General features: G+C 35.2%; 1 protein-coding gene across 2 annotated transcripts; it reads left to right on the top strand.

Moving 5' to 3' along the window:
- The first annotated feature begins 387 nt into the window (after positions 1–387).
- On the top strand, positions 388–13152 carry LOC111064316 (E3 ubiquitin-protein ligase CHIP). 2 transcript variants are annotated; one of them, XR_002606865.2, is made up of 8 exons: positions 419–684; positions 3024–3222; positions 5006–5133; positions 7259–7378; positions 8659–8715; positions 9963–10079; positions 12464–12715; positions 12751–13152. XR_002606865.2 is itself a non-coding variant. In XM_022352025.2 (7 exons), the coding sequence occupies exons 1-7, from the start codon at positions 565–567 to the stop codon at positions 12587–12589; spliced, it is 867 nt and encodes a 288-aa protein (XP_022207717.1). In that variant the 5' UTR covers positions 388–564; the 3' UTR covers positions 12590–13152. The 2 variants fall into 2 exon arrangements, 1 of the variants encoding a protein (XP_022207717.1); XM_022352025.2 differs by having other exon boundaries at positions 388–684; positions 12464–13152.

Here is a 13152-nt window from a genome sequence, read left to right as displayed (position 1 = left end):
AAATTCTTTGACAACTTTTACATTATACTTGTATTTACAAGAGCCCATTTTTCATTCAGTTGTAAAAAAATTATCTAGAATGAATAATAAGTATAGAAATTATAATAATTTCAAACGTAGGCCTACTGTATTTTTTCAAATTATCGACATAGTGAGGCTTGCTATACAACACGCATCATTTTGAATTTTGGCGCCTTCTGTAAAGGATCTGTAAAGGACCGTTATTGGAATATTATTTTTCATAAAAAATTGAAGAAATTGAATCTGTTAATGATCAATATGTTCAATTTCATCAAAAACTATTTTGTTATAAATCCAAAATGAAATAATACCGTGTAATATAATTCCGTGGATGAATATCTGTAGTAATGTAATCAAGTGAACAGTGGACTGTCGACAAATGGAACCAGCAAGCAGCAAAATAGAAAAATGTCGTCTTTGTCAATGGAATGTGAAGTTACAGAAGATGTGACCTGTGAATAATATTGTGAATTATTCTGTTTGAAAACTCGTTAGTTTATTGTTTTTTATGATCAAGTTTTGAAACTAAAATACCAATTAAAGATGAGTAAATATACGTATTCAACGGCCAACCTAACCGATAAGGAATTGAAGGAACAAGGAAACAGACTTTTCAGTTTGAGAAAATATGATGAAGCTATCAACTTTTACACTAAAGCAATTGTAAGTATTTCATTTTTAATAATTAATATCAACCTCAATCTTCTTTCCATTAATAGTAGATCAACATTGGATGTAATTTGATTTATATTCCAAAAAACTAAATCATTTATCTTCAATACGGAATAGAACCGGAGCAAATTTACTACAGCTACAATCAACTGTAAAACTAATTTAGCTTTAGTTACGCTAAGAGCGTAACTATTGCTCTTATACAATATTTGTTCATACATTATTAAGCTTTCTATCTTGATGTCATTAGATAATTAACATCCTAGCATCATCAAAAAATATAGGTAGTATAAAGACCAACAATTTTTGTGTTGGGCAGATCAAAGAGAATACTTTTTATTCTTATATGAAGAAAACAATATATTATTACAGAATTACTAGTACTTTTAAGTAGCCCTGTCAAAGTACTCTACTGAGGGTTATAATGCCTTTTTAATGATATAAAGCATAAGATAGGTTGCTTTAAATGACGGTAATATTTATGACTTGAACAATAAGTAAATTTTGTTCAATACGTTGAGTTATTTCATGTCAAAGCAGTGTAAAACTAAAAGATGCATATTTCACTCGATTGTAGGTAATTGAAGGAAGTTAAGACATGGGTGGTTTAAAACTATAGGCCTAGTTTCGTTTTTTTATAGTTCTTTCATTTCCCGCAAAGAATGAGCACATAACTAATGCACTAGTATCCATAATATTATAAATAAAATACCGTAATTGATTTGAACATGTAAATACGGCATACGAAATACTTGTTTGACGCATCAACACGTCAAAGATAATGATGCTGTAGTAGGCTCGGCCACGTTGGTCTTGCCATCTACACTCCACGCTGCAATGTCACCATTTGTGGATACTAGGCTGGTCTTCACTCGCCTTATCTCGACAAAAATCGGAGCAAAGGCAAATAAAGGCTAGCGCTGGCAAAAAACCATCCACACTCTCGCGCTCGTCGTCATTTGTTGTCCGTGGCTAAGATTCAAGATTAATTTACTGTCAGAACACTTTAACAAAAATGCAAGACATAGTCAACAATTTAATAGAAAAATTCTAAAATATAACAATAAACGTTAATAGTTATCACAGTCACATCGTAATAAATACAAAAATAAGACAAATTTATGCCATATTGTGGTAGAGTGGACATTACTGTCCAAACTTCGCCACGTCAACAATTAAAAAAGTCATTCTATAAGCCTTATATGCAGATACTCGGTCTAAACGGAGAAATGTCAGCTGTTTGTTTAAATCCCGTATGAAGCACATAAATTGCATGATAAATTCAACCATATTTACAAGTAAACGTGGTTTAGCGTAAACGTAGTGTTAGCATAAAATGGCATCAAGTAATTCTATTTGTACGCACTTGGCGAGAGTGTGGATGCGGCATTACATATTATCACTCACTGACATTTACATACTTCTTCACATTTTTTCTAATACCTTTTTTACTTTCCTTGCCCTATTGCCATAGGTAAGGAGAGTATTGCTTTCCGAAATAATTAAGGTACCCCAATTTCTAAATTTCTATACGTTTCAAGGTCACCTGAGTCCAAAAATTGTTTTTTGTATATTGGTCTGTAGTATGTGTATGTGTATGAGTGTATGTGCGTCTGTGTACACGATATCTCATCTCCCAATTAACGGAATGACTTGACATTTGGAACTTAAGGTCCTTACAATATAAGGATCCGACACGAACAATTTCGATAAAATGCAATCCAATATGGCGGCTAAAATGGCGAAAATGTTGTCAAAAACAGGGTTTTTGCGCGAAATTCTCGGAAACGGCTCCAACGATTTTCATCAAATTTATACCTAGAATAGTCATTGATAAGCTATATCAACTGCCACAAGTCCCATATCTGTAAAAATTTCAGGAGCTCCGCCCCATCTATGCGAAGTTTGATTTTAGATTTTCAATTATCAGGTCTCAGATATAATTCAAACGAAAACTTTCGAATGGAAAAGATCGAGCATGAAAATCTCTACAATTAATGTCCTGTAACATTTTCACCTAAAATTGAAAATAAGCTCGAAATTCGAGAAAATGTTACTATCCAATTGCAAACTGTTGGTAACTGTTGATTCTTTTCAATAATTCACTATGAAGAGATAGCAGATCTCGTGTGTATCCAGCGTTATTGTCCTGTCACCAGCTGGCTCAGATCTTTGAATAGTAGACTTGAGATGCGCGTGAATACTAGCGTCAGGTGATCAATTTTCATAACGGCAAGGAAAGTTGTGTGAGTGCACCACACCAGATTTTTCTAATACCGTTACCGTTTTCTATATTTGATCATTAATTCAATATCATAATTTATTTTCAGAAAAAGAACCCTATGGTTCCAACGTATTTCACCAATCGAGCCCTGTGTCATTTGAAAATGAAGAAATGGGATGCATCCTGTCAAGACTGCCGACGGGCGCTGGATATGGACTCAGCTCTTGTCAAAGGCCACTTCTTTCTGGGCCAGGCTCTATTCGAAATGGACAACTATGATGAGGCTATAAAGCATTTACAGAGAGGTAAATTTTAATTAAAACTTCCAACTTTTATTTCAAATACAAATTGAGAAAACTCTATCACATGACGGTTGATAAAACATGACACAACTCAAAACCAATCCTATTATAAGGGCCTGTACTCATGACGGCGTTAGACGCCGCGTTTAACGCGCGTTGGCAAATTGTGATACCGTACACACGAGGGCGTTAATCACGCGTTGACCGTTGCAAACACAAAACAAGATCAAACAAAACACAAGATCACTTATCAGGGCTCAGATCACCTATTCACTATAAAAGCGGGTGTTCGACTGAGTGCATGTGTACGTTACAATGCCCAGTATAGTAAATCGAAACGCGCTGCAAACGCGGCGGTTGATGTGGAAACTACAAGCGCCGCGTTTTGCCGACGATGATTCAAACGCGCGTTTGCATGTGTACGATCCCATTCTTTCTATTTATGTGTCAAACGCGCGTTTGACAACCGAGCGTTAAACGCAGCGTTTAACGTCGTCACGTGTACAGGGTCTCAATTTCACTCTTCACTTGAATACTTGACTCGTTGCCAAGGACTGGGGTTTCCAGATAGACAATGTAAAAGCTTTATATGTAAGTATATTACAATGAAAGTAATCAACAAAAGTTTTTAACCAGATCACTCACGTGCTTTCGGATGGGCACGTTAAATTTTCGGTTCTGGCTGAAGTATGACAGTCGTAAGGCCCATTGACGGCTTAAATTATATTTTCAGGCGAGGTGGGACCTCCCCGCAAGGGACTCCCCACCAACAAAAGCCATACGAATTCAGTTTCACCAAAACAATCTGCATTTCTGTTCATGCTGTGGGGGTACTATAGTGAGGTCCACGTTATAATGGTAGTAAAGATTATAAACATAGGAGAACATGAGAAATTTTAATCGAAATTTTAACAGCGATGCTGATTCTCTGCCTTGCCACTGTCCTCTATAGAGCACAGCTGATACCGGTATATATCTGATATTTATAATATTAATTGTTCATTCTTGTTTAAAATAATCTAGTCTATCATATTCTTATTAGGTTATATCAAAAAAATATATTTTTCAATGATCAAATAATAGATTTTCATAATAATTGAGATAATATATTTTGTTAATTAACTATATTACTTCATTGTTAAACAATGATTGGCAACGTTGTGGAGCTAGAAAAGGTTAGCGCTATCTGCTTTGTTGGAAGACAGACAAGGGTAGCAACACCAATGTTAATCAAATACTGCCATTATAACTCGGACCTCATAGATCCCCAAAATATAGTTTTTACTCACTCAACTCCCGAACTGAGTGATGTGGCCTTTCTATGAGTTGTTTCTTCACCTAATTATAATTACCAAAGATTGATTGCTGTAACTTAGTATTCATGTCCAAATCCTATCAATTATAAAAAAATATCTTCATTCTACATCAATCAATTCAGTGAAAGAACCGTTATTGCAGCTTTTTCAAAGTAAAATACAAGGTAAAGTATTTCGGCCCCATTCGGTCATATAAAGCAATGTTTACATCAGATTTGTCAACTGAGGTTTTAACGAATTTTGGCGATTTGTTGCCAATTTCTTGAAAAGCACAGCAACATTCACCTTGCTAAAACGTTTTTGAAGAAATCTATTTGTGAACAATATTTTATTGACAAATCTGGTGTAAACGACTTATAGATTGAATTCTTTTGTATGTTTATTTTATAATAGGAGTGACCTGGCTGGATTCATTGTGTTCTTTAATAATAATTTTTTTTCTAATTAATAACTAATTTATTCCTCTACAGCGCATGACTTGGCTAAGGAACAAAAGTTGAATTACGGCGATGACATTGCAAGCCAGTTGCGATCGGCCAGAAAGAAACGCTGGAATCAACAAGAAGAGAAACGAATTGCACAAGAAATAGAATTACTGGTAATGTACTTTTTATTCGAATTTCTATTTTTGAATTCCGTTAAAATTTTGAGGACATACCAAATGAAATAGGATTTAGCTATTGAAATAGACTTATTTTTGCAACACATAGAACCACATTGAAAACGAAAAATAATACAACATTAGGATATGATCACATTGGATGCACGTATGTGCAAAAGAAAATGTACAGATGAAGAACAAAATCTGAGAGCCATAGAGACACTGTCAATTTTTGAATGATGCCCCAGATGGTGACGTCACAGGTAAAACAAATTTTGTATTGAGTCCTCGGTGCTATGGTTTGAAATTTGAAAGTGCGTGAATGAAAGCTATGAGAACACCAGACTGAGTGAATCAGTACAAGATTTAATACAATCGTCCAAATCGCAGGAGGCCTAAACTCTCGCACAATCTTGATTCGTCCAATGACTGATTGTACAGAATAATGGGCCATATGAATAAAGTTGAGTATTTGCTTATGCTTCTAAATTATTGAGCATATGATTCATTTTCTATGAATAAACGTGAGCAAAGCCTTTTGCTCATGCTCATCAAAAAAATAGTTTGAGCATTTGCTCAAAGTAAAAGCTTATGCTCAAAATTGTATGAATAAACTAGAGCATTTGCTCAACTTTTTAAGCAAATGCTTCAGAAAATGTGTGTCTAGTCTATAGCAGCTTTCACCTTTTGCTCATAATAAAATAGTTCAACTAATTCGTGTGAGGGAGAGGAAACTATACCGGATACTATCACAACCAATAGTTGAGATTCAATGAGAAACTCTTTTTAGATTCAACTATGATTATGCTGAATATTATTATAGAGATGGCATTTTTTACGCTATTATTTCAAAACTCAGAGCTCAACTAACCTAAAACTCAATTCTTAGATAGAGAACAGAGCAGTCGACCAAACACAAGCGGTGTTTACACTTGCATATTTAGCTCTTACGTGAGTAGCACATTCTAATCTTTCACTATAAAAACAAAGTAAGACGAATCAGCTGAAGAAAAATCTTTAAAATACGTGAGCATTTCCTCGAGAGTTCAGAAGCATAAGGTAAGAGTATAAGGTGAAGCTTATTCATATGAAAATGAGCAAATGCTTATGTTTCTACCTAATGCTCATGAGCAAAACCTAATGCTCCATGCTCATGCTCATGAGTATATGCTCAATTTTTTTCATATGGCCCACTTTCACTGAACGCGAGCACTTGCTGGTGGCGTTCAGTGTGAGCAGCTACAGGCAAGACACAACGTGTTTCTACGGCTCTTTCCAGATTTATTTTCCTGACGCGTGGTCATGCATGGTCTCGCGTGCATTTGCAAACTAAAATCAATTATAAGACAAGACAATTAAAATGTTGAAAGTGATTTTTAACTGCTGTACATCAATCACAGATGTTAGGCTACCGTGACCATGTCTTTGAAATATTTTTAATACCTTACCAATCTTTGAAATCGTTTTCTAAAAGTTATTTTCGGCTTGCAAACAAATTGCGCCAGCTATTTAGCAAGATATCTTATTCTGGTTAGTATATAATTTGCATTATTTATATTTCCTGTATTCATGTAGTATACTATGTGTTCCTATTAAATCAGATTCTGAAAGTTTCATACAAATACTGTACAAATAAATTCTATTTTCATTAAAATACAAATAAACAATCTAATCAATAAAATGTACATAATATTCAAAAATACAATATATGAAATTTACTGCAAATATAAATAAAATGCATTTATTCAGTAATAATTAACCTACTCAACTATGGAAAACCCATGTTCTAGAGCAGGTGAAATTATTTTTAATTATCTTTATGTTTGAATTTTGTTTTTAAAAATTATCTTTATGTTTAACAAGGGACTCTTCATCACTTTTTGCTATTAGAAAAAACGACTATCAGTCAGATATTTTACAATAAATGAATTAATCACTCACTGTGACAACGACATCTTTCGGCAGGTCCGCCATCTTCTCCAACCAAGAAGACAATGACTGCTAGTCGTTTTTTCTAATAGCAAAAAGTGATTTAATAATAAGCAGTTCGTGATGGAAAACAACATTGAAGGACTCTTTATATTGAATTGTACTAATAAAATAGTATGTTTTTCTTTTACAGACCTATCTTAATCGGCTAATATTACAAGATGCCAGATCGCAGATAAATAATGTGCAAAACAACGATAAACTAACGAATGAAGAGATGCATAAGAGAATTATGGACATTGAAAGGAATTGTGTAAGTTTATTTAGTCATAGAAATATCATCTATCATTCGATAAAAATTAAATATTTTTTTATTTATTTAATCATTCAGAATTACATAGCTTATAGAAAAGTACCACCGGCTTAAGTCCAAAACGGTTCAAATTGATCTTGATGTTCTCCTCCTAACTAGTCTCAACAAAGCAGCAAAGTCAAAAATTTTGTTTTAAACATTCCCTCCAAATTCAAGTTCAAGTTCATTTATTGACACACTTTACAATTTACAATAATAAATAATACACAAAACATTACAAAACAATAATATAAAGTGGTTAGGTAACCTCATTTGAAAAAACGTGTTGAGGCACCATAATTCTGTTGTCAATTGGTCTATTGTGGCGAAAATGGAGATTACACACTCAACACTAAAGCTGCTGCAAAAGGTGTAGGGAAATTCGTAAAAGTGTGAAATATTATACATCAAATTGAAGAGAATTTAATGCTCCATAAGCTCATGATCAACATGGATTTTTAATAAGTTATAAGAGCAAATATAGAAAAAATTGGTGGCAAACGTGTTTTTTCTCAGAAATGAAGATATCTTCAAGAGAAGATATCTCGAAAACTAGAGAAGTTATAAAAAAAGTTGTAGAATGAATATTGTAGAAAATTATGTAAGCTGTAATTTGTTATATGGCAGTCAAGTCCTTAAGATACGTCATAGTTTTTTAGTTTTAAGCGAGAAACCAAAAAATGGTACCTTATAATCAACATCACCCCCTTAGCACAGGGGGTAGGGGTGGGGACATTTGATATGTTTGCCTCCTTACTACCCTCAACAGAACTGCGGGGTCAAAAATTGTCTTCCCAACTCTTCCCTCTATAAGCTTTCCTTGACTGGACCATCTCTAATATAATAAAGAAAAGAATTGGCTTATACATGCACAGAATTGGAATACACGAATGACGCATCGCCACGTCTGAAATACTGGGCTGATTAACTTGAAATTTTGCATATCATAGATTCTTAATTTACCGAGGATGGTTTTAGGTCTATTTTTAATTCTTCAAGATTTCAGTACGTCAAGTTTTTAAATAGACCCTTGCGGAGCACGAGTTACCTGCTAGTATATTATATTATTCAATCAAAAATAATAAATAAATTAATGTAAAAATTGATTTATTGTCTTTTTGGAGAAATTTCCATAATTGTAGGCTGCATTATTTTTTTAAAGATTCGGTCTTGTAAGAAAATTCAAGTATAGTGCTTGTATCATTTTTATTGAATTACTAATGTTCTTTATCATGTTACAGGATAATAACACAAGTGAACTGAACTCGCTTTTTGCCAAAATCGATGAAAGGAGAAGGGTAAGTCATTTGAATTGATATAATTTACTAAAAATACAGATAGAACCTGTTAGTTGAGCCAAGTGGGAGAATAAAGGAGGATTGCCACTTATCAGTATGAGAGTCAGTGACCGATATAGTGAAAAAATGTATCCTATGAGCTCTAATGAGACTGTTCCACTCAGCCCGGCCGAGCTAGTATGAATACTCCCATTAGAACATATGGTAATTATATTCTCACTGTACCGGACACGGTCACTGATTTGAGGAAATCCGCCTTGAGATGTATTGTGGGACATGAGATCATGTTATCATTGAGTCTGATAATTTTTCATTGATGATTATAGATAAGTTTCATTATTGTCGGATAACTCGAGTCCATTTTACTATAGTGAGGTCCACGTTATAATGGCAGTAAAGAAAGATAGGAGAACAACGTTGCCTCTGTCTTCTATAGACGGTAGCTGATACAGGTTTATTAATGTAATAATAATTGTTCATTCTCGTTTAAAATAATAAATTATATTTTATTAAGCAAGAAACTATAGTTTTCAATATTTTTACAATGAATTTTTACAATTAAGATGAAATATTCTGTTCATAAATTATTAATTTTACATTGTTGAAAGACGATCTGGCAACAGAGCAAAGTGAGAAACAGATAGCACTATCAGCTTCGTTGAATGATAGACAAGGATAGCTATACCGTTGCTAAACAAACACTGCAATGTTATAACGTAGACCTTACTATATATTTCTGAACTATGAACAATGTAATGTAGGTAACCGATTGATTGCCATGGATTTTCACAATATTCAATTTTGTCTCGAATTATGAAAATTCATGGCACATAATTGGCTACATTACAACAGGTTGCATAAACTCCGATAAAAAATCGACCGTCAATCGCTAATCGAAATTAGAATTGATATAAATTTTGTTCAAAGATCAAACAGTTATCGACTTCTGCGCAATATCTGTAATCAGGCTCTAGCCTCAATCATTTTGCTGTAGGCCTAGAGTATAGCATTTGACCAACATATTTGGAGGATTATGTTTTGACTATGTTCTGTATTTCAAAAAGTTTGTGAGTTTATGTCGTTCAGTATCACCCACTCATAGACAGAGACCAGTTTTTTCGAACAGTTCTTAATAATTATGAGTTACCAGCATTTTAAAATCTCTGGTTTTTAAGAATTCAATAATCTCGTATCAATTTGGGCAATAGTTTTGGTGAATATTAAACGGTTTTTGTTTTGTTTGACAGAAACGTGACGTCCCCGACTATCTATGTGGAAAAATCAGTTTCGAAATTCTAAAGGAGCCCGTTATTACTCCTAGTGGAATCACATATGAAAGGAAGGACATCGAAGAACATTTGCAGGTTTGTTCATTTATTTATTGACATTCTACATTACAAAAAATATGAGATTATACACAACAGGCTTGAGTCCTTGTCATTGAATGTTATTCTGTTTTAATTTAGTATTCATCCACTCTTTGATGCTAACGAATGGAGTTCGTACGAATGACAAAGAACGCGAGATTAATTGATTGATTTATTTATCACATGCCAGGTCTTGAAAAACCTATTGCATTTATAACATTACCGAGAGAGTGGATGACTACTATGCCACGGCTCGGCCCGCCTTCGCTCCGATTTATGCTGATCGAAGACGTTGCACATTCGGCGAGCGACTCGGTGAAACTCGGCGAGAGTGTAGCGGAGGCATCAGTTTGTTTCTAATCGTGTGATATCCAATATGCCCGTTTGTTAATGTAGTATAATTGAGTGAATACGTCTTATAATTGTAAAAATCACTAATTTATCAAAACGATTTGAGATATTACACCATTATCAATCTCTAGTAAACTTAAGGTGGGCCGTCCACTGGAACCGATTTCGTCCGAACTAGCATCGGCCGAAAACTGCTGAACTCGTCCAAACGATCCCCCAATAAAGAAAGCTATAGATGCTCGTCCATTGCAACAGGTTCATACACGGTCGTCTCCGGCCGATCAAGTTTTCGATCCGAATTGAATGAGATTTTCCGGCTCTATCCGTCCGATGTCGAGCTGAGACAACATCATCCTAACCTCAAAATTGTTTTACAGTCTTGTCTGCTTTTGGTTTTTGAAATTGTTCTGTTTTATAAATCTTTTTTTATTATCTTTGTGAGTAAACACACACAGAAGAATGGCTTTCCCTACTAACTAGCTTGCCACTTCACTTTCTGGCAACCAGCCAACTACTGAACTAGACTGACGAAAACTGTTCCAATGGACGACCGTGTTCGGCCGAATTAACGGCCGGCAGATTCGTCCGATCCAACGGCCGAACGGATCGTTTGAATACGGTTCCAGTGGACGTTTACCGTAGATATTGAGCAGCAAAGATACATCAAGTATTTTAACGTAACTTACAGTCCGGGTCCCGTAGCTTTGCCTATCGGCGGAGGGCCACTGGACTACAATACTACCCGTTCAAAAACATCAAACATTTTTGAAAATGTATCTTTCCATAAGCAACAGATGCTCTTTTGTATCTTCTCAAAAGCAACGTGTTGAATCCGAAAAGATACACAAGGAGCGTTTTGGAATTACGTCCGTTTAGCACAACACAGCCTATCAGTTGACATTCGTTCAACATGCTCTTTTCATTGTTGGTGATACGTTGCAACTCTCTCATTCATGAAGAATCTCTGTGTGTAGGGTGCTTCCTCCATTTAGGGATCTAGGGTCTCAGAAGCCTGATGTTTTTGCAAAGCCGTGAATATCAATCAATTCAATAAGCCTTCTTCAAAAGAAACCCAACATTCCTGAATTGTTAGACTGTAAAACGAACAAACAAAAAATACCACTGATTAAGCTAGGTTTACACCAAAACTATTAACAAAATGTTAATAACTTAATCCTTATAGATTCTATTAGATTGAACGGAACTTGACAAACATATATGTTTATCATGTGTATTATAAGCTATTGAACGGAACTTGACAAACATATATGTTGATCATGTGTATGATAAGCTATGTTCAATCTAATAGAATCTGTAAGGATTAAGTTATTAACATTTGGCTAATAACGTTGGTGTAAACGCAACTTAATGAAGCTTCAAGTTTGGAAATTGATAACTTCAGTTTGGCTCAAATAAATTAAAATATTACCCCGCGAGCCAAATTTTGCCTATATACTGTTTCAAAGCCACGGTACGCGTACTGTACTGCTGTAAATGTTTTTTCTACAACTGCGCGTAAAGAAAGAATTTACATTCTCAATTCTCCTCGTAAAACAGCTTATTTCTGAGGAGAATCTACTTTTCCGCTCGCTAACCATCTGCGCATGCGCAGTAGATTTTCTTTACGCTCGCAAATCATTCGCGCATGCGCAGAAGAGTTTCTTTACGCTTGCTAATCAGCTGATGATAAGCAGCTCGCCAAAAGACAAACCACTCTCGGTCAGATCTTAACCTAAAAAGTCGGCAATTGTACCGATTCTACAGCCATGATGGATATCAGTGTAGACGAATTATTATAAACTCTGCCAGATATAAGTGATTTAACAGGTTTGTGCAGTTGTAGAAAAAATTTTGTATGTAATTCGCGCGTAATGCTTCTTTATCGCTCTTGCAAAATTATCACGCTCCGCTTCGCGTCGCGTGATAACTGTTTTGCGCGAGCGATAAAGTCGCGCATTACGCTCTTATTACATAAATAGCTATTTTTGTCATGGCATTTATTTTTAGACATTAATGATTGTTTGTTGCAGAGGGTGGGCCACTTCGACCCAGTGACCCGTGTTAAGCTGACGCAAGATCAGCTGATCCCCAACTTCGCCATGAAGGAGGTGGTTGACTGCTTCCTGCAGGATAACGAGTGGGCGTTGGATTACTGACAACTCAACGTGAATCATCGCCGTCAGCTGCGTGGCCCGGGGGGAGGGGGGTTGGCATTATGGTGCTGCTGAATCTTCTGAACAAAATCACCCCGACCGAAAAAACCTCCTCGATTAGTTGTAAAGGTATACTATTCGTTTCCGATCATCTGTTTGTAAAGGTATACTATTCGTTTCCGTTCATCTGTCTCAGTACGGTACAGTAATAGCGTAGAAAGAAGATAGCATAAGAAGATATGCCATGGTATAGGGCGTTTATGTTCCAAATTTCACTGTTACTCAAACCGATAGTTCTAGTAGTTATTATTCGTGAAGCTATGTCAGACTGGTAAGCCAGTTACAAACACATTTTTGGACAAAACTGGCTTCTATCTGAAATGTGTTTGTTTTTACAAACACATTTCAGACTCACAGATTTTTAGGCTTCCTTCTAAATTCTAGCAAGCCAGTTAAACACATATCAATTTTTGGACGTTACATTTTTAGCCGTGCTTATGAATTCTATCATATTGAACGGAAATTGACAAACATCATCTGTTCAATCATAATAGAATTTATAAGGA

Source organism: Nilaparvata lugens, chromosome 8, assembly GCF_014356525.2.
Source record: "Nilaparvata lugens isolate BPH chromosome 8, ASM1435652v1, whole genome shotgun sequence".
NCBI classification, from domain to species: Eukaryota; Metazoa; Arthropoda; class Insecta; order Hemiptera; family Delphacidae; genus Nilaparvata; species Nilaparvata lugens.
Note: the sequence above shows the minus strand (reverse complement) of the source record. Positions and strands in the feature narration are given on the sequence as shown.

Bases quoted from the DNA above. Each gene is read 5' to 3' on its own strand.
- LOC111064316 (XM_022352025.2), top strand. From the start codon at position 565: ATGAGTAAATATACGTATTCAACGGCCAACCTAACCGATAAGGAATTG. The intron at 5,134-7,258 runs GTAATGTACTTT...TTTCTTTTACAG, and splicing joins CACAAGAAATAGAATTACTG to ACCTATCTTAATCGGCTAAT. The intron at 7,379-8,658 runs GTAAGTTTATTT...ATCATGTTACAG, and splicing joins TGGACATTGAAAGGAATTGT to GATAATAACACAAGTGAACT.